Below are 22,416 nucleotides of genomic sequence, written 5' to 3'. Positions count from 1 at the left end.
ATCTGGCACCTGGCCAGAGCACCACGAGTGCTCGTAAAGCCATGCCAGGGGACCTGCAATAACCCCTGCCAATTCCCTCAACACCCTGGAGTGGAGAGCATCTGGACCTGCTGATTTGAACACGTCCAGCCCCTCCAGAAGCTCTCTAACCCAGTCCTCCCTGACCTTAGGCCTGGTGGCGTTTCTCCTGAGTCTGTCTGGAATCCTAGTCGGGGAGTCCTGGTCCCCGCACAGGAAAATGGAGGCAAAGAATTTATTAAACAGGTCTGCTTTCTCCTCTGGTGCAACCACCAGATTGCCAAGCATATCCTGTAGGGGCCCCACATTACCCAGTGCCTTATTCATTCTCCCTATATATTTAAAATGGACTTTTTATTATCTTTGATTCTTGATGCTAGCCCTAGCTCCGTATCTGCCTTAGCTTTTCTAACAGCCCCCCTACAGACCCGAGCGATGGAGGTATACTCCTCTTTAGTGATAGCCCCTCCCTTCCACTGGGTGTACGCCTCCTTTTTGGCAATCAGGCATTCACGAATGCCCTTGGTGAGTCAGGGGGGCTTTTGGGCACTCTTGCCCCCCTTGCTTCTTATTGGGATTGTCACCCCTTGGGCTCTGAGTATTGTCTCCTTAACAAATGACCACTCATCTTGGGCACTGAGTTCCCCTACTCTCGAGGACCCCAGCGCCTCTCCCACTAATCTCAACTCTTGAAGTTGGCCCTCTTAAAGTCTAGGGCTACTGCCTTGCTGCAGACCCTTGGCACTCTGTGCTGGATGGTGAATTCCAACAAGCGATGATCGCAATCGCCCAGGTGGTCGAGGACCTGGAGCCCTCTTACCAGGTCATCGTCTGTGGCCAAGACCAGGTCCAGCAGGGCATTCCCCCTGGTGGGACTGTGCACCTCCTGAGTTAAGTGGAGGTCCTGTATCTCGGCCAGGAACCTCCATGAGTGGTCCGACCTGTCTGACTGCTCCTTCCAGCAGATGTCCGGGTAATTTAGCTCACTCATGACAACTACATCCCTTGCCTTAAGTGCCTCTGCAAGCTGACCCGAGAATTTGCAGTCCAGCTCTTCTCCTTGGTTGGGAGGTATGTAGTAGACTGCTACTGTTAAGTCCCTTTCCCCATGACACCCCTGTATCCTGACCCAGAGCACTTCAGCCTGTCCCTCCTCTGACCCCATACTGCTGGTGGAGGATATGTATTGCTCTTTGACGTAGAGTGCCACACCCCCACCTTTTCTTCCTGTTCTATCTCGCCTGTAAAGCCTATAGCCCTTAATATTGACCACCCTGTTATGGGATGAATCCCACCAGGTTTCTGTGAGCCCTACTATGTCTGGGTTTGAACAGGCTATAAAGAGGGCGAGTTCCTCCTGCTTATTCCCCATACTGCGAGCGTTTGTATAGAGGCATTTAAGGCCTTGGATTGCTGTGTGTGCCACCCCCCGATTTTCAAGACTATCTGGACCCCTTTTATGTACCTGGGTACTCCTTGCATATGTCACCTGTCTTGGTTGGGAGGTGTCCTTAAGTCTTTCTGCAGCCCCATCCCCTGGCGAAGCTAGTTTAAAGCTTGCTGCATGAGATAAGTAAATAATTATTGTAGATATCTTTGTCCATGACTGAAAATAGGTAGATAGTAATGTTATAAATTGTTAATGCTACTGCACATGAATAGTGAAAAGTTTCACTGATTTTTAATAGTGGTACTTAGTGACGTTGAAAAAGCATGTATTCTTTTTGGCTCTTGGCAGATATTATATTTATGGTATAATTAGTGTGTTAATTGTGTTATAAATTACAACATAATACACATTCAGCCAATTCATGGTGCCATAAAATGACAAACCAGCCATAAACATGTGCCAGATGCACTTCTGTAATGTAAAACATCTTTGTGGCTGATTTGTATAGTGTCTTATATTGAACGTGTGGCACGTGTTGTGTTCCAAACCAGGGCTGCCTGCCTTTGTCCTGCCTCCAGAACTGTAGAGATAAAGGGAAATCTAGTTGACCTGGTTGGCAGGAGTTTGGTGAATGGAAAATCAAAGCCTTGTATAAAGGCTGGGCCTGATTTAACGCTTTGGTATGATTATATGAACTATATGGTATAAGGTTGTATTGTTTCTGTATAGATTTGTATAGAGGAAATGTAGAGTTTCATTTCTCTTCCTTTCTTTTTTTGATTTTGAGACTTTGTAGGTGTATCTGCACAAGACTCTACATCATCGTAGTGACAAGCTGAGTGATGCCACTGCTAACTGTGACGTCACTGCTATTTCACAGTTGGGCTGTAAGCAACCCATGCACTGGTGGGTACTGCTCAGTCATTTAGTACTTGCTTTAGTTACAGAAAGTACTAAATGATTGTGCAGTACCAACGGCACAGTGGGGCACACGTGTAGATGCGCCCCGTGTATATTTTATGTTCCAGTGAAAGTATTTTGTGTGCGCATGTGTGCATATGCAGGCATGTAAAGATTCCTTTTCAAAATAAAGGTACTCTTTCTGGCACAAAGTCTGTCTTGCAATTCCTGTTCTTCCTCCATTTATCTGGATTAGTTTCAGATTCTAATTGTGAACCCAGGAGATGCCTCCTTAAGGAAATGTCTCCTTCTCCACATCATTTTTTCACAATCACTATTCCATTCTGCTCCTATGTAAATGGAAAGTTCTCCACAGTATTTTGAACTTACCAAGGCTAATAGAAGCCAACGTGAATAGAATAATTGCTTTTACTAATCAAGTCCTCATCCTGGAACTGGCTCTTCCCTTTGTATGTGCTTTGTACATATATATTTACTCAAAACTCAGTTACAATGTCCATATAACTGTTTCCCTTACTTCAGTTTTATATTTCTTCTAAATAAGATATAAATGACAGAAGCCCAGGCTGTGAGTCAGTAAAAGGTACACAAAAAAAAATTGGCAAAGAAACAAATCTTAGTTTCAGACCTGTTATATAAAGTGTTTTTTTCCACATGTTCACCAAAATCCAGGAGTGCACTAAACAAAGTAGCTGACATCGTTGTGTGAGTTCTCTAGTAGGGAAAGTCATGTGCAAAGGGCATCTTCTATTAGTTGGGAGTTTGGTTGTGCTTTTGTAAATGTGCACGTTGCCATGTATTTATTAGAGAAGGCAAGGTCAAAAAATGCACCTTGCAGTCAGCACCAGATGGCAAGGTTTATGATGGCCCTTAATTCCTAAGAATTCCTTAATTCTTGCTGGTCCCTGTACAGATGAGTTTTGCAAATGAGTTTCCCATTGTAAAGAATGAGAAAGAAGCTTCTTTGCTGACCCCTGGAGCTTTATCTATTTCTTACCGTTGTTCTGGGGACAGGCTATGGAATCTCTTGATGATAAGTAGCAAGATTTTGAACTTACTTGAGAATTCTAGTAAGCTAGTGTAGGGGAAATCATTTTTATGTGCTTGCATAGCTTGTGTTGCTAAGGCAGTAGCATAACTAGGGCAGAGTGTTGGCTATGAGGCAGCATGTTACCCTGGAATACGGGTAGCCCAGTCTAGGCCCACTCAGGGATCAGGGTTTCAACTAGGATCAGGACTGGTGAGCATAATCCAGGGACAGACCAGGTCCAGAAGCTGGGACATCAGTCTAAGAGGGGTCTAGGAGTGAGCTTAGTTGGGAAGCCAGGAGGTCAATCAGGGGGCATAGCTGGAGACCAATCTGGGTTGAGAAGGCAGGAGACTGAGAAAAGTGTGAGAGAAATAGTAGGGACAAGCAAAACAGTCTTGTGTCAAATTGAACTCTTTTGCCTGGACACTTCCCGTTCCTGTGCAGGGATTTAGATGGGAAAAGCAGAGAGTCACGGGATAAGCAAAGGATTAGGCCCTGCTGGAGGTTTCAGGCTACACTTTTCCTGACTGGGTAGTCTCTATGGGGTGGCAGACTTGGATAAGTGGCCATGTTGGCCAAGCTGAGGCCCCAAATTCAAGGATGTGGCTTGATGGACTGCCAGAACTTCCCTCCCTTGGGAGTCTTTGGCATGGCAGGGCAGATGTGTCCTGCCCCTGTCCTGCCATAGCAGTGCATTTGAGGTTGGGGACAAGTGGAATAACCTCCCCGACCCCACTTCCTCCAGGAAGAGTTTTCTCACAGCCCTGTCCTGCCCCTGCCCCTGGCCTGCCATAGAAGCAGCCCTGCACCAAGTAGCATATCTAGGTAGGGAGAGGAGCCAGAAGTGAGCACAGCCCCTGGGGTAGGTTCCAGGTGTCAGTGCCATATGGTTACTGTGCTAGACTCTTTCTCTCCACTACTGTTACCTGGGCACTCTGCACAGGAAAAGCAGTGCTGCTAGCAGTAGTAGCAGCTGTGTGTCCCTTTGCAGAGAGCCCATGCCTGCAAGACTTCCCTTCCCGCACCTCTCCTCCAGCTCCTTAACACTGGTTGGTATATCACTGTGCCCCCTTCACTCCCGTCCCCCAGTTCCCCAGCCCTGGGGTCTGAACGAGCTCACTCTGTACTGAAGAGATGCACTGCAGCATTTTGTACTACTACTTGTATTTTCTTAAGCACTGTATGATTCCTGCCCAGGCACAAAGCACTGCTTTAATCCAGTATAGTGGGTGGGGAACATATAAAGAACTGAATCCAGATTATTATCTTCCAGGGACAGAGTCTTCTTCCTAACCAGAGATGAGAGAAATGCATCAGTTTTACATCAGTGAGGAATTCAAAAGTTCTTCTAACTTTATTCACTGCATTGACAAATAGTATATGTGGATCTTCAAGCAAATGAAGCTATTAACCCTTCAGAATACATTCCTTTACATAAGAGCATCACCTCTATCTTGCTTAGGTTCAGCTTCATCCAGTTGATCTTTAGCCATGAGCAGCAGGCCATCACATTGATAGTGGTGTAATAGTACATAATGAAGTATAAATAGGATTATATCATCTGTATATAATCATTACTTGAGTCCATGTTGTCTAATTAATACATGTAACGGAAATGTTTCATGTTGAAAGTGACCAGAAGGAGAAATGGTTCTTAGGGACTCCTAAGGCCCTGTCAGCATCTACACGTGCATTATGGCATACTAAATAACAATGCCGCATTACAGTACTTGTGTTTACAAGTGCTAGCCTATGGTGAAGGTAATTAGTTTGCTGTGGCCTAATAAGGCCACACGTGTTGATGCTGAGACTTGCTGTGGAGCTAATTAGGCAACTGCAGTAAATGTCTCCTGTAGATATGCCCTCTAGGAACTTAAATACCCTACTGGAGCAACTAGTAGTCCAGCTAGACCAGTAGTCTGGTAGTGACAAAGGCTAGCATGACTTGTGACTGATGCCATTTCTCATTATTGATTACTGGATGTGCTCTAGGACGAGAAATTTGGCCTATTTTAGCATGTTATTCTGGACCCCTGTTACTTCTTGCAAACAAGGCAGTTTGGACAGTAGTGAATAAAGCAGATGGAACTGAGTGGATGAGACCGAACATCTGCCTTTTATCTATTGAGAAGTGGCCAGGTAGTTTCACTTTCATATCATGGTGAGATAGGTTGGTCTTGCATCAACATCACCAGCCTGGTTTTGGTGAATGCAGACTATGCTAGATGCTTCATCACTGATGAGGATTTTTAATGGTAGACTTATACTGATCAACATCAACTTTAGTACATGTCACTTTGTACTGTTTGTCCTAAGCATTTCATATGCAGCAGTAGTGATTCTGTGCAGGGTATATATAGATGGCAGATGTCTGGAATCTGATTTCTGAGAACTGTTTTTCTGTTTCCTTGGCCAGTTCCTCCTCATTTGAATTGTGATAGATGATGAAGTGGGTTATGCCACAGATAATCTCAAACACTTTTATTATAAGCGATGTGCTGGGAGAATATTTAAAAAATATTGAAAATGTATTCTGTGTGGTAGTCACTCACTCCTGGGGTTTATAGTCAGCAGAAATGCATTGCTTAACCACTTGGAGATAGACGATGATGATGTTTCTTGTAAACATATTACTTAATAGTGTCTTTTCCAGTGGTTAAAATGTACACCTCTGGCTCATGTGCCTGGTCTGGCTGCACAGGATTAAATATGAAGGACTTTCAGGGCACATCTACATGTGCAATGAGTGTGACATTAAATAAACTCCAGTGCAATTTACACCCTAGTTTATTGCTCCCAGATGCCATGGTTACACATGCACTTGGGACTGTAGCATGTTGAGCTGGGTTGAAGCAGCCCCATCTGGCAGGAGACCCAGGGGTCAGCTTGCCAGTCCAGTACTGCTCCTCCCAGCTCCAGGTGCTGCAGAGGGGCTGGCTGGGGCACAAGGGTACTTCAGTGTGGGGCTACCTGGCAGACATCCCTTGCACTGAAGCACCCTGGTACCCCAGCCAGTCCCGTCAGCATCTACATGTGCATTATGGCACACTAACTAACAATGCCACAGTATAGTACTTGTGTTTACAAGTACTAGCCTATGGTGGAGATAATTAGTTTACTGTGGCTTACTAGGGCCGCACATGTAGATGCTGAGATTTATTGTGGAGCTAATAAGGCAATTGGAGTGAACATCTTATGTAGATATGCCCTCTAGGAACTTAAATATCCTGCTGGGGCAACTGGTAGTTCACGTAGACCAGTAGTCTGGTAGTGACAAAGGCTAGTGTTATGTATATCAGAGAAATATGCAGGAAACCCAGATTTCTGGCATAACATAGAATAATAGAAAATTAGGATTGGATAGGACCTAAGGAGGGCACCTAGTCCAACCCCCTGTTCAAAGTTGGACCATCCCTAACTAGATCATTTCAGCCATGGCTCCATTGAGCCAGGCCTTAAAAACCTCCAAGGATAGAGATTCCACAACCTCTCTAGGTAACCCATTCAACTGCTTTATTACCCTCCCAGTGAGAGATTTTCCTAATATCCAGCCTAAACTTCCCTTGCTTCAACTTGAGACCATGCATCCTTGTTCTGTCATCTGCCACCACTGAGAACAGTGTAGTTTCATCCTCTTTGGAACCACCCTTCAGGTAGTTAAAGACTGCTATCAAATCCTCAGTCTTCTCTTATGTAGAATAAATAAGCCCAGTTTCCTCATCGTCTCCTCATAAATCATGTGCCCCAGGCCCATAACCATTTTTGTTGCTCTCTTTTGAACTCTCTCCAACTTCTCCATATCCTTTCTGTAGCTGGGGGGGGAGGGGACTGGACACAGTACTCCAGATGTGGCCTTACCAGTGCTGAATAGAGGGGAATAATTACTTCCCTCAATCTGCTGGCAACACTCCTACCAATATACCCCAGTATGCTGTTAGCCTTCTTGGCAACCAGGGCACACTGTTGACTCGTATTCAGTTTACTGTCCATTGTAACCCCCAGGTCCTTTTTTGCAGAGTTGCTGCTTAGCCAGCTGGTCCCCAAGCCTGTAGCGATGCATGGGATTTTTCCATTCTAAGTGCAGGACTTTGCACTTGTCCTTGTTAAACCACATGAGATTTCCTTTGGCCCGATCCTCCAATTTGTTTTGGTCACTCTGAATCCTAACCCTACCATCTAGTATATCTACTACTCCCCACAGCTTGGTGTCATCTCCAAACTTGCTGAGGGTACAGTCCATCTCATCTTCCAGATCTTTAATGAAGACATTGAATAAAATAGGCCCCAGTTCCAATGCACTCCACTTGATACCAGCTGCCAACTAGACCTTGAGCCATTGACCACTATCCATTGAGCCCAACAATTCAGCCAGATTTCTATCCACCTTACAGCCCATTCATCCAACCCATACTTCCTCAGCTTGCTTGCAAGAGTGCTGTGGGAGATCATATCAAAAGTCTAGCTAAAGTCAAGGTATACCACATCCATTGTTTTTCCCGCATCCACAGAGCAAATCCACCTCATCATAGAAGGCAATCAGGTTGGTCAGGCATGACTTACACTTGCTGAATCCATGCTGACTGTTCTAATCACCTTTTCCTCCAAGTGCTTAGAAGCGGATTCTTTGAGGACCTGCTCCATTTTTTTTCTGGGGATTGAGGCGAGGTTGACTAGTCTGTAGTTCCCTGGATTGTCCTTCTACCCTTTCTTAAAGATGGGCACTATATCTGCCCTTTTCCATCAAAGCTGAAGACATATAACAGGGAATTCCATTCTATTCCCATTAAAGCAAAAAGGCAAGGTAGTAGCCATATATATATACACACACACACTAGCCAATTGCTTGTCAAGCTTGATGGGGGGTGGGGTGGGGATGGAGCCACAGTGGCAGGGGTAGGTGAGAAGCGGACTTGGGCCCGATGTGGGAGTGGACTGGGCCCAAGGGTGGGGAGAAGCTGACCTGCTGTGCCAGCGGGAGCAGGGGGACAGGAGGAATGGGCTTGGGGCCGACATGGGGGTGAGGAGGAGTGGGCCCAGGCCTGAGGGGTGGGAGGAAGCCCTCTCCTCCCCTTTCCCTACCACTGCTGCATTGGTCTGCATTAGGCCAGGCTGGGCTGGGCCGGGCCTGCTGCTCCCCCCCCACCACCATGGCAGGCCAACTTCTCCTCCCCTTGAGCTCGCTCCTCCTCCCCACCCCGTATTGGGCTCGGGCCCGTTCCTCCCGTCCTCCCACCACCAATGCCACTACCGCCGCTGTGGCACACCTGCTTTTCCCCCTGCTGCCGCCGTGTCAGCTCGTGCCAACTTTGCAGGTGGCGTCTCACCCCACGCCGTGATGTCCTGACCCCACTCCCTCCCATGCTGTGGCTTCTACCTCCAAGGAAGGACATTGTGGTGGATATAGTCTTTCTGGACTATAGGAAGGCCTTCAACACTGTCTCTCACCCCATTCTCATTAAGAAATTAGGTGACTGATGCGTCGATGCCTACACAGTCAGATGGGTTGCTAATTGGCTGGAGGGTCACACCCAGAGAGTGGTGGTGGATGGGTCTTTTTTGACCTGGAGGGATGTGGGCAGTGGGGTCCCCCAGGGCTTGGTCTTCAGGCCCGCACTGTTCAATATCTTCATCAGTGACTTGGATGAGGGGGTGAAAAACACCTTGTTCAAATTCACGGATGACACTAAGATGTGGGGAGAAGTGGGCATGCTGGAGGAGAGGGACAACTAGATCTAGACAGGTTACAGGGGTGGGCAGATGAGAACAGGATGGGATTCAATACTGACAAGTGCAAGGTACTGCACCTGGGGAGGAAGAACCAGCAGCATACCTACAGGCTGGGGAACTCCCTTCTCATCCGTATAAAGGCAGAAAAGGATCTTGGTGTCATTATTGGTTTCAAAATGAACATGGCCTGTCAATGTGGGGACGCAGTCAGGAAGGTTAATTGCATCTTGTCATGCATCCACAGATGCATCATGAGCAGGTCCAAGGAGGTGATCATCCCCCTCTATGCGACACTGGTCAGGCCGCAGTTGGAGTACTGCGTCCAGTTCTGGGTGCACTACTTTAGGAGGGATGCGGAGAGCATCGAGAGGGTCTAGAGGAGGGCAACTCGCGTGATCAGGGGGCAGCAAGGCAGGCCCTACGAGCGGAGGCTACGGGACCTGAAGCTGTTCAGCTTTCACAAGAGAAGGCTGAGAGGGGATCTGGTGGCTGTCTACAAACTGGCCAAGGGGGACCAGCAGGCTATGAGAGAGTCCCTGTTCCCACGAGCACTACTGGGAGTAACAAGGAATAATGGCCGTAAGTTGACCGAGAGTAGATTCAGGCTAGATATCAGGAGGCACTACTTCACAGTCAGGGTGGCTAGGATCTGGAGCCAACTTCCAAGATCCAAGGGAAGTGGAGCTCGTTCTTACCCTGGGGGTCTTCAAAAGGAGGCTAGATAATCACTTAGCCGGGGTTGTTTGACCCCAGCATTCTTTCCTGCCCATGGCAGGGGGTCAGACTTGATGATCTGCTCAGGTCCCTTCCGACCCTACCTACTATGAAACTATGAAGGAGTGGCGGGGGCAAGGCCCCCCCCCCCCCTTCACTCCATCGTCACCACCTGCAGGGAGCAACATTCTTGCAAGCTGCATTTTGTCTTATCATACCTATCTCACTTTAAAAATGCCATAAACAGAAATAACATACAATGGACCTTATTTTCATGGTGAGAGTTTGAGTATTTTGAAATGTTTTTGAAAAGATTTGGTTTGCCTGCTGAGAGTTTGTAGAAATGAAAGTGTTTGTCTGAGATCTGGTCAGTGTGCCTAGATTTAAAATGTGCTTCTTATAGAAAAGAATGCTCATGGGAAATCATTAACGAAATACAGAGTCTCTTTCTTTCTATGGTGTCAGTCAAATTCAGCCCAGGGAAAGCTTGTGTTGCTTGCTTTACTGTTTTATAGACTGGCTTCTTCTTTCAGTTCTCCATCTCCCACATCTAATCTTACTGACCTCAGAAGTCTACCTGTCTAAATAGAAGAATCCTTCTCTTTGAACTGGTACTACAAAGCACAGGTACTAATTGGCAGCTCCTTCACTATACAGTAAACTCAGCATTGTCAGAATTGATACTGAAGTCACTTACTCATCTGTGAAACTGGTAGGAGAGAAGCTGGGAGCAGCAGGTCAATTAGAGCAATATCATGAGTAGCAATAAGAGTCTTCCTATACTTTAAGATGGAAGATTGCCCTCTTCCTTCTCATCTCCTTTCCCTCTCTTCTCTTCCAAAGTGTTCTACAAAATATTTATATCAGGAACAAGGGCTATATTTGGTAGAGCTGAGCAGATAATTGATTTTTTTGTCTTGCTGGGTGAACTGAAAAATGATTTTTGGTCAGCCATAACATTCTATTTTATTTGGGGGGGTTTAACCCGTTTTATTTTGGCAGTGTTATTTCAAAATAATGCATTTAAACACTTAAACTCTTTCAAAAATATTGTAAACCAAAACTATTTTGAGAATTTGATTGAAGCTTATAAATTGCCTTGCTTGACCTGAAAATGTATTTTTCAATTAAAACTGGAAAAAATCATTTAGCCTTAAACTATTGCTTAGAACATGGGATAGGACTCTAACACATAGAACAAAGTGGCTTGTCCAAGTTCATATAAGTCAGTAGACAATCAGATTGCCCTCTGTGCTTCCCTTTCTTGCTGTTCTGGAATCTTTAGCTTTGAGACCCTCAAAGCTCAGTGGTGATACCCAGGTGCAAAGGACCATTTTATACAATGGTCACATTTCTTAATTGTGAGTGTCACAACGTGATTGGCCTCTTTCAGGGAGATGGACCTCTATCCGTACCTAATGATCCATGTCCCAGCTGAAGCAGTGAATGTAGGAAGTCAGGTGATAGCATGAAGAGCACCTGGTCTTTGTAAAGTTGAACAAAAATTCAGCTGGATAGCAGAACGAGAGGGAGCAGAAGTCGGAATTTAGGTTGAAATGTACATAAATACTTAGAAGCTGAAAGTAAGATCATATTTGGTGTCTGTTAGACAACTTATTCAAGGATATGAGCTTTAAAACTCAGTAGGTACCAGTGAAGTTCACTAGATATTTTTTGTGTATCCAGAACTCTTCCCTTCTTGGCAAATTGAACAGCTTGCACTGCCTAAGTCCAATCAGTATCTTCAATCTGGATGTTACTCCACTAAGCTATCGGAAGGGCCTATTTCAGCAGGTACCCTTTGAGCATGCCAAATATACTCACTCCACTGTATTTATGCTACTGCTCATTAGTATTCCTTATTGATTGGCGTTAGCATCCCCAGTGCTCAGTGTACTTGTTATTGTGAATCCTATTCTGAGACACCTAACTTTTCTGAGGGACTGAACTCAGAATTGTAGATTTCGTTCCAGGAGACAGGTGCCCAAGTCCCTATGTAAGCTTCTCCTGTAGCTGCTAGATGACTCTTGGGCAGATGACCTGGGGATTTGGGAACTCCAAGGCGTAGAAAAAGTGTCTGCAGAAATCTCCAAGTCAGAACTAGAGTTCAGGCAAATGCTATTACACCTCATCTAATCAGATAGTTGGTGCAGTAAGGCATTTTCATCTAGTGTAATCCAATCATGACAAAGCAGTGAATAAGTCTGGGAAGTTTGAGAGAGATGAGGGAACTGAATTATGAAATCTTTCTTGGGAGTTCCTGCTACTTCTGCCAAACTTAAAGACTGGGATCTAAGCCTTTCAATGTGAAATTAACACATTGAAAACCCCAAATATAAAGCAATTCAGCAGTGTATTCTAGTTATTCTGTGACTTCTAACCCATTGTTGGCATGGATTAGCACATGGCTGTCCTATGTTACTCTGCCTTCCCTTATCAATCCTTTTTTTCTCCATTTTTTTTCAGTTTCTGCTGATATGAAGAGTTTTTTCTGTATTTTTCCCCTTTTGTTTCCTTTCCTCTCTCTTTCTTATTTTCCTGTTACATGTTTTCTGACTTTTTTCTAGTAGTTCTGATGCCACATCCTATTTCCACTACACACCCCAAACCTATGTGCTTTTAGACATGTCTGTTGGTGGGCTTCTATGAATGCTAACATGGGAATCTAGATAAAACAGATGCTGTCTGCTCAAAACTCACTTTTTTTTTTAAGTTGTATTTATTAGTATTCAGTAATTCCGAAGATCACTGTAGCTGAAAGACTTAGACTCTTGGTCTGTATGTGAGTGATGTTGGGCTGTGTTATTTTCACCTGGATTGTTTAATTTTTTCATTTGATTCTGTTTTGTGCAATCAGCATTGCTGGGATGCTTTACCATGTAATTCTGTGTAACTGTATAACAGCCAGGTGCATGTCTCCGACCTCAGAAAGCATATGATGGTACTTTAGAAGCTGGTGTAAGGACATGCCTCCTACCACAGAGGAAGGGGGTTGTGTGGGCTAGTCAGCTGGCCCTCTGACCCTGAACTTCCAGGATCCTCCTTGAAACAGGCTACATTTTCCCCTTGACCACCCCCTAATGCCTGACATGCAGATGGTAATAGAAGGTCCATGGCAGTTTTGTAATTGAGATTATCACTGTACAAATGGTAATTCCTTCCTTCTAACACTGTTCATTCTCAGCCTATATTGGCAGGAATCAATGAAAAAGGAGGCCACAAAAAAACCAAGCAGTGATGGGTGTTTCTCATTCCCCTCGGTAGTGGACAGCCAAGTCACAGGAGGGGATGTGGAGGCAAGGAGTTGGTTCATTGTGTATAGAGGTCAGGCAGGACTTCTCTGGGGGGACTGTTTGGAGGCAGATTTTAGAGGATGAGACTCTAAAAAGAGTGAGGAGGAATGGAGAGAGCTCAAAAGAGTAAGGACCCAGAACTGAGGCTGAAGGCAGAGAAGTGGGATATGAAACCAGTTCTTGGTTATTTTGTTGCTTCCTTGTGAGGAATGGAATAGGGAAGGAAGATTCCTGGCATCCCAGTTGCAGAGTGATGATGTAGACAGGAATGACATTAATCACTTTAACCAAAGGGAACAACAGCTACAAGAGGGAAAGAGATGGGGAAGAGAGCTTCAGAACCCACCTGGGAAAGGAGGAAGCTTAAAACACAGTTCAGGACAGAAAGAAATAGCTCTGGAGTGCTTATCTGATCAGATAAAAAAAAGGGTGAGACAGCAGTATGTCCAACACACGTGAGAGATCTGAAGGAGAAAAATCTACTATGGGAAAATGAGGCCAGAGTGTTTAACTGAAGGGTGTGTTCTTAAGATCAGACACTGGCATGCTTGCAAATGATTTCATTTTTAAAAGCCACTGAAAACCCCAGCCCAGCTGGAGGGGGGACTTCTGCCCTGCTAGGATTTCTCCTTTCCTCTCCAACTCATTCCTTTTTGAGGAGCCGGTGTCAGAGAATTACCATCATGCAAGCTGCGAAAAAGCAGCAGCAGTAACAGCTGCATCTGGGGAACCGGGTGTGCGTAAGGCAGAGAGAGCAGACGTGATTACTTCAGAATTTATTTAAGGGCTGGTGGAAACCACTGCAGCAGCTTCCAGGGGAAGCCCCAGCTGAGGAGAAAGCAAAGCAGCATCACCACATGCACCACCAGCTTTCTCTTCCTTGGCCCCCCTGACGGTGTGTCGTCAGTGCAGGTGAACCCTGGCATGCAACAATCTGCACTTATGTCTGGTGTGCTTTCACATCGATAGCATTTCTGAATAATAATGATGATGATGATGTCCATTGCTTTAATTACATGCCTATGCTAGTCAGATTACAGTTGATACGATGACTGCTTTGTCATGGTCGGATTACACCAGATGATAACGTCTTATTGCACCAACTATCCGATTAGATGAGATGTAATAGCATTTGCCCGAACTCCGGAAATTATAGAGGCCATGAGCCTGGAGATGTAAGCTCATTTTAAACACAAGGCATTCCTCTAACCTTCAGCTGAGGCTCATGGCAGGCTCCCACCCGGCTCCGGCATTGTGGGAGGGGAGCTGAAGCCATCCCACCCACTGAGTGTTTGAATGCGATGGGTGGGGGGATGCACCCAGAGCACCTCAGGGGTGTGGGGGAGAACCCCCCCTCCCCCGCCAGCCTCCACCTAGGAGATCAAAGCTAGTTAGTGTCCGTGTGTGTGGCTGTATGAGTATGTGTGCTTGTGTGTCAGTGTTAATGTGTTTGTCTATATGTGTGTGGCTTTGTCTGTGTGTCTAAATGTGTGCGCGCGTGTGTATTTAACATCTGTGGCTGTGTGTGGTGTGTATTTTATATGTGTGTGGCTCTGCCTGCGTGTCTAAATGTGTCTCTGTGTGTATTTTACACCTGCGGCTGTGTCAGTCTATATGTGTGGCCGCGTGTGTAGTTTATATGTGTGGCTCTGTGTGTGTGTCTACGTGTGTATGCAGCTTGCCGCCCACCTCCAAAGCAGACAGCCCCCCTTGGTCCCCCCAGGGCGACGCCCCGCTCTGCCCCGCGGCGCCGGCTGCTCGGGTTTGCAGCCGCGCATCTTCTGCCGCCGGCCCCGGGCGCGCTTCTTTCTGCGGGGAGGGGGGGCATCTCCTGACGTCAGTCCCCCCCCGCCCCGCGCTGGAAAGCGGCTGCTGGAGCTTTAAGAGCCGCGTCCCCCCTCCTGCCGCCGACAATGGTCTGAGCCGCGCTCTGCTTCCCAAAGCACAATTTGGACTATGCCATTTTCCCCTGGCCGCGGCTCGGGCGGGCGCGCTGCTGCTGCTGCTGCCGCCGCCGCCGCCGCCGGCGCGGCCGGAGAGGATGCGCAGGGGCCGGGCGGAGCTGCCTGCAGGGGCCGGGGCGCGAGGGCCGGGGGCTGGTCGGGGCCGCTCGTGCGGCGCCAGCGCTGAGAGCCGGGGCCGGCAGCGCCCAGCCCAGCCCGGCCGGGGAGGCTGCGGCTGTCATTGATCACTTGCAGGAGCGGGCGCCGGGACCCCAGCCGCCAGGTACCGCAGCCCCGCGCGGCCCCGGGAGCCCCGCAGTCTGGCCCGGGGTGTGGGGCTGGCCGGCCGGGGAGGGCGAGGCGGGCGGCCGCCGGCCGGGGAGAGCTGGCGCTCGCCGGCTGTGCCGCGCTCCCCCCGCGTGGAGGGTGCTGCCGGGAGCGGGGGCTGCAAGGAGTTAACTAGGAGGAGGAGGAAGATGCGTGTCAGGCAACTCAGACAATAGCGAGGCTTTTCCTCCTGGGTGAAGCGAGGTGTTGCCCGGAGCCCTGGCAGCCAAGCCTGCTGGTACCCACCCTCCCTTTCTCCGCTTGTCAATGCAAAATGGTTCAATGGCAAAAAGAAAAGAAAGAAAGAAAGAAAGAAAAGGCCGTGAGTTTTGGGAGTGGAGGTGGCTGTAGGCAGGTGGGGCAGGTGGGCTGCTGAGGGGCAGAGCAACTTGCAAGGACTCCTCTCCCTGGGGGTCACACAGGAGGCTGAAGGGGTGGAGGCGCCTTGTAGACGCTGCAGAGCTTCAAGGTTAACGAAATGAGCGTAGAGATGGGTGTCATTTCTCCTGCCTTACCACCCTGATGTCCCCAAACAAAAGGAGCCCTGGTGGCCAGCCCGTCTCAGGAGACATAAGTGCACTCTACTTTTTAAGTGGACATTTTTGTCACTGTGATCACAATTTGGCTACTCTGTATTATTGGAGATGGCAGACAGGGATCAAATCGGGTGGGGTCATGCAAGAGGAAGAACTTTTTACCCTTCCTTGCCGTATGCCAGCACCTGTATTTCAGATCTGTTGTTTTCTATGCATTGCTTAAAGCAAAGCGCATTTTAACTACGCTCTTGCAGCCAGGTGGGAAAGCCGCTCCTTGCATCTGTAAGCATCAGAACTACAAATTAGTTGCTATCTATATAACGGGTAATGGGAGAGCTCTTGCAAAGGGATGTCATATAGCTGTCTCCCTGTGGTTGTCATGACTATGTGACTTGTTTCAATTTCTGCCCATTCACTTCATCTGGACTTTGAAATGAAGCTGCAGAACGCAGGCATTGAATTAACTGTCCAGCCTGTTCTTGGTGGTGGTGTTTGAAATGCAGGGAGCAATCTAAATGTATAGATCTATATTTTAGATATCTGGGTAATTTTTAAGACAGCAATATTGAGGTTTTTTAATTCTTTAAAAACCCCAGTTTTAAGCAAATACTTAAAAAAAAAATCTCAGTTAAATTATTTTAGGACTATGGGGAAAAATGTTTAGAGTTTCACTTAGTATTCTAGGAATTTCTTAAATCCCAATTAGCTCTCACTAATGTTTTACACTATATATCTCCGCTTGAAGGTAATCAGAATAATACCAGTCTGAAAGTTTGTCTAGTTCAGTGGATTTTCCTCTCTGATCAACACCCCACTGAAGTCAATGGTAATATTTTCTATGATTTCAGTAGTTTTTTGTGGGGTTTGGATTTTTGTTGTTGTTGTTTTTTTTTTTTGAAGCAAGCTTTGAGCAAGTGACAGGGGCACATCACTAAAATGTGAAAGCCCACAGAGTCATATAATTTAATTTGACTATACACTGTACCAGATTTTTCACAGAAAAAGATAAGTTTTACCCCATGGAACAATAGTATAGTCTTAAGTGTTATAAAGATAAATTAGTTTTTCATGGAGTATGTGTAAGTGTTGAGCTAAGTACATCAATCCTGTGAATATCAAGCAGAAATGCACAATTTTTGGAAACATGATTAGTCTAGTTTCTTTAATCTTAAGTGATCACACTGCTTTAATGAGTAGCCACTGCTGTGGGAGCATACATTCAGCACATCAGTTGTAAGGGAAGCATCAGTCCTTTGTTTCCTACTCTTTCCCTTCAGAGCTTGCTGGGGGCTTAATTTAGTCATGATCTTACAAGTTGCAGTACACCCTCAGCTGCTTTTGAAGTCACTGGGAACTGACAGCAGTTTGCTCTTTTTGAGGGAAAAGGATTATAATTAATGTTCTTTATTGGTAAATTGAAGGAACAGCATTTGTGCCTCTCTAAGGAGGCAATGGTTATGTTTTGTGTAAGAAAATAAAGGGGATGTGCACTGCATCATGGGTTTATTTTTTTATTTTGTTGATAATTTTTAAATGTTTTAGTGCAGAAATAATGTAGTTTCTTTAGTTATCTTTAAATCACTGAAAATGAAAACCTGTTTGTAAAGCCTCAGGGTCTATCTTTTTGTTTCATCAGATAATACTTTTGATGAGGTTGTGTTGTTGTAAGTGATTGTATTATAAATGTGGTGCTAGGGTCCCAGCCTCCCTTCAAACCTGAAGACAAAACATTAGAAGAAAGACGAAACATAAAACTTGCTTTACCTTTCCTCTACCCTTTATTCTTTCCTTGGATGAGCGGATGGGGTGGCTCTTTCCAGTTTTATTTTTACTCCTTCTGTGACACCCATAACCTCAAGAGTTAATTCCTTAAATTCTAGAAATGTTAAGCCAAAACAAGGAAGATTGGGTTGTAGTTTAGATTCTCACAAGCCATTTGGATCTCAGATCTCAATTTTCACTTTTTGCCTGTTTCCTCCTCCTTCTGCTAGTAACACTCCACACTTAGACCAATGGCCTTCTGACTTTTCCTTACATTCTTAAAAGATACCACTGAGATTTGACTCCATCGGACCCCCGTTTTTTATCCTGATTTTGGTGACTATAATTATGAACTAATATTTCAATCCGGTAGTCTCTGCTCATTAAATTCAGTAGAAGCTTACCTAACTAAAGCTTGCAGAATTGAATCCCGTCCAAGTTTCATCAAGTTGTTGAGTCTACTTGACTCATAAGTGGAGATGTTTCTCGACTCTAAGTGGATAAGAAAGCAGTGATTTTTCTTGTTTGGTTTTTTGGTTTCTGGTGAAAATTTAAGGAAGACAACAGTCTTTGTTTATATTGTTCATATTGACTGTGCAGGGGGAGGAGGGGGGAAGAGAAATTCCACTGGTGGTAGGTAACATCCAAAAACCTCAAGATCAATTCCTAAAACAAACTAATACCTCATAATACTGCACAATATGTTTAAAGTTAACTTCAATTTGGTATGTTCTTATGACTTACATTACAAACTTATATTTAGTGCCTATGATGTCTGAGGGAATATGTGTTTCTGTGTTTTTGATGATCCCTTCCAAAAACCCTAGTAGAGATTAACACAACTGTTGTTCAGTGTGTAGATGTTCACCTGCAGATTTTGGATTTTCTAGATTTCAGATCCTTTTAAAATTATTTCTCTTATATTGATGGAGAAATTTAAACATACTCAAATCTTCCATTGCACTTTTCTTTTATATGAGGTTCTTGGAATGTCAAAGAAAGTAGAAATTTCCTTTCCACTTTATATGTTACATGTAAGTTTAGTTAGGAATCTTTATTGTGAGCGAATGAATTATTTAAAGTTGAGAGACCTTCCCTTGCAAGTTTAAACAAATCCTACTTGTGATGGTTGAATCTCCAATGAAATTCTAAGTTAATTTTAATATGCCCCAAATTCACATGGGTATTTCATGAGTTCACATGAAGTTTGATATGGTAGGTCCTTAAGTTTCAGATCCTTATGGCTTGAGGTAAATCTAGTTAATATATTTTAAGAACATAGGAAGTTTCAAGAAAGGGATTCTGTCTCCATGAATGTAGTGTTATATCTTTATATGTTGTCCCTTTCCTCACAGCTCAAAATCAGGCTATTTTAGAATGGATTTTTCAGGAGAAGTGATTGTGGAGGAAAATGGGTGCCATACTTAATAAAGAGTATACTATCTTAGCGTACACAAGTATCTTAACATTTGAGGAAGTACCATGCACACATGGATCCAGCATAGATATTCGAGTATGTACATGGATATACGTATTTGATTTTAGTGCACACATGGAGCTGTATGGGGAACTGAAGGGTATTCATACTGATGTGAAAATAATTCAGTAGAGTGAAAAACTGGATCTGATATTTTCCTTCAGATTCCTGGAGGTCTTCATGGAGAGTCGTAGTAATCATTTAATGCATGCATAGGAGCTAGGTCACAAATTAATATCTGATGCTCCAATGCAATCCTTTAGAAAGCATTCAGGCCACATACAGGATAGTCACTGCTCTCTCTGCAGGGACTGGTCTGGGGGGGGATGAGAGCAGGGTCCCGGGTGTGGGAATTGAGTGGGAGGGTTGACTTCTTGCTCCAGTCCTATTGTGGACGATTTTGGAGCATCCCCCAAAGCTCCCTGCCGTCTCCCCAGGCTGGGGATCTCTAATTTGGGGAATGGGCAAGGGGTTTTGCCTCACTGTTCCCTACCCATTAGAGTCTGAGAAGAGAGTGAAGTGGTTTCCACTGCTCCCTGCCTCTTCACCATACTGGGCATTGCCCAACTTGGGGAATGGATTCGGGGCTTTGCTCATCTGTTGCCTCTGTTTTGCCCCTGGAAACCAGGAGTGGAGAAGAAGAAGCTGCTCCCTGCCTTGGTTTGGGGAAGGCATGGGGAGTCTTTCCCCATTGTTCTACTCGCCCCACGGACTGGGAGGAGTGGAGCAGCCACTGCTTCCCACACCTCCCCCAGACCAGGATCACCCTGGGGCATCTGCACACACTCCCTTTTCTAGAACCATTTCTACCAGTGGAAATTTCTGAGAGAGTAAAAATTGTCTCAGGATAAAAATAGTTTATCTGGAGACAAATGCCACATGTGTTAGCAGCCATACTGAAGTATTAGTAGGTTTGCTGTTGATTCTGCTATTTTAAATCTGCTGGGAGAAGAAATTGAAAATTAAGGCTTTAAATTCTGTGTCCATGCTTAAAACATGGACAAGACCAATTCATTTTGATAACGTTAGAACATTCTCTCAGGAAATAGCAGCTAAAAAATTCCAGCAATCGTATTACCTGTGCCTGGGATAAAAGATACCGTTAACTTTAATTATGTAGTTGGCTCAGCTACCTTTTCCACCTAGTATTTGAAACAGCGTTGGGCTGCTCCTACATTAAGTTGTGTAGCAGCCCTGCGTTCCCATACCGGCTAATTCCATGGGGTAAATATTCCAGATTTTAGGGATATATACAGAGTTAATCCATTAAAATATTGAAGATTGAAGAGGTAAAGATTGTGTGTGCTGGACTTATGGCAGAATAGAGAAGGCTTCCAGAAATTCCACTTTATATCTGACTCACAGGCAAACTCCTACAATGAATGATTTTTAACCTTCAGCTGCTGAAACTTAAATTTTTAGAACCTACCATTTTCCCGAGGAAAAAAATCCTCCGAGATCTTTTGAAGTTGAGAGATTATCACAAAAAGAATCTTTAGCTACATATCTAATGTAGGTCTGTTGTACATGATGAAAGCAATGCTAGAAGGGCAAAGATATGGTGGTTTGGGTGATCTCTTTACATTTTCATAGAGTTTGGTATTGGCTATAAGTGAGCATGTCTACACGAGATACTTGATGTGCAGTAGAGTAATTCTACTGAGCATCGATGTGTAATGGCAAAAGCTGTGCTGATGCATAGTAGAATTAATCTACTGTGTATTAAACGTCACGAAAAGACCATGCGCTGTTGGTACCGTCCAGTAGCAAACTTAATGCACAGTAGCAACGCAGTAGCAATGATGCCTTAAGGCATGTGTACACGCACCCAGTGTGACCTTAAGTTGGATTGAGTTTCAAAACTCGGTCACATGGGGTTTTTGAGGGCTGCAATGTCCTGCTTATTCCTTTTTATGATATACCAACGTCTAGTAGTTTTAAGGGTCAGGATTCCACACAAGCATAATCTAGACTGTGGATTTGATATGATTATTTTAATTGAGTAGCTAGACCAGGTGACACTAATTGTTTCTTTGTAAAGCCACCATACAATTGGAACAAATTGGCTATATAAGATTGCATTCTTGTCTGTAGTAATTCAATTTGAATAAGGTATTGCAAGGATGGTGATTAGCAGCGAGTCTCTATTTCTTGACCTCTTACTCAGAGATCACCAGGGAATAGTTTCCCCTGAGGGAAGGAATAACTGGCTAGAAAAATAGATTAACTTTGCATCATTAAAGTAGCATACAATTGGATCACTGGTCAGGCTGGTGTCTGCTACAGAGAAGCCTGCAGGAGGATCAAGCCCAACAATAAATGGTAGTTATTGGTATTGACACAGACAAGCCACAAATGATGTAGGTAATCAGAGAGATATCAGAGATAAAAGAATCAAAAGCTAGGAAAGAAACTTTTTGATATGATTTTGAAGTATGCTGTTCAGATCAAGTTACTAACTTTAAGACATCTATCCTCACCCAGTGAAGGATCATATTCAACATTTGTACAGTGGGAATTAATTTTTAAATGTTGTCTGCCAGTTAATTACCTGACTAATAATGAAAACAAATTTGAGATGAGAAACAATGCAGTAATAAAGTAATGGTTCCTGTGATGGATTTAATTTCTCATTGGAATTTCCCCCCCCTTTTTTCCTACTCAAGATTTTTTCCTCTTTTTTTTATTTTATTTTAAAGAAATGATGTGCGAAGTAATGCCAACGATAAACGAGGACACCCCCATGAGTCAACGGGGGTCCCAGAGTAGTGGATCGGACTCGGATTCTCACTTTGAGCAGCTGATGGTAAACATGCTGGATGAAAGGGACCGTCTCCTTGACACACTTCGGGAGACGCAGGAAAGCCTGTCACTCGCTCAGCAACGCCTTCAGGATGTCATCTATGACAGAGACTCCCTCCAACGACAGCTCAATTCAGCACTGCCCCAGGTATGTCACTAGTAAAGATATTCTTTATAAAATTCACCTAAAAACTGATGAAACCAACTTTAATCTTAATAGGTTGCAACTTTGTATTCCATAAGACCTAAATCCTGTTCCCATTGAGGGTTTTTTGGCAACATTATCATTGGATCAATAGTACATGATCTAGACTCATTATGTCCTGAAATTGCAATTGGCTTTGAACATTGACTTTAAGGGGCACAGGATTAAGACCCTAAATTTTGGTTCTTTTGGCTGTTGCTCTAACTTTTACAGTACACAAGGGTTGATTTGAAATGCAAACTATGATGATAGAAGGGAAGAAACATTATAAG

General features: G+C 44.8%; 1 protein-coding gene across 2 annotated transcripts in view; it reads left to right on the top strand.

Annotated features, from left to right (window-relative positions):
- The window catches only part of PPFIA2 (PTPRF interacting protein alpha 2), a 706,597-nt gene that overhangs the window by 103,450 nt on the left and 580,731 nt on the right, over positions 1 to 22,416 (top strand). Inside the window, exons 1-2 of one of the 2 annotated variants that reach the window (XM_059726132.1) lie at positions 15,043 to 15,319; positions 21,837 to 22,087. In XM_059726132.1, coding sequence (XP_059582115.1) covers positions 21,839 to 22,087 — 249 coding nt within the window. In that variant the 5' untranslated portion in view covers positions 15,043 to 15,319; positions 21,837 to 21,838. Of the gene's footprint in view, positions 1 to 15,042; positions 15,320 to 21,836; positions 22,088 to 22,416 lie in introns of those variants that run through there. The other variant, XM_059726131.1, reaches the window with a different exon arrangement.

Source organism: Alligator mississippiensis, chromosome 4 (assembly GCF_030867095.1).
Source record: "Alligator mississippiensis isolate rAllMis1 chromosome 4, rAllMis1, whole genome shotgun sequence".
Taxonomy (NCBI): domain Eukaryota; kingdom Metazoa; phylum Chordata; order Crocodylia; family Alligatoridae; genus Alligator; species Alligator mississippiensis.
This window is presented reverse-complemented; position numbering and strand designations above follow the sequence as displayed.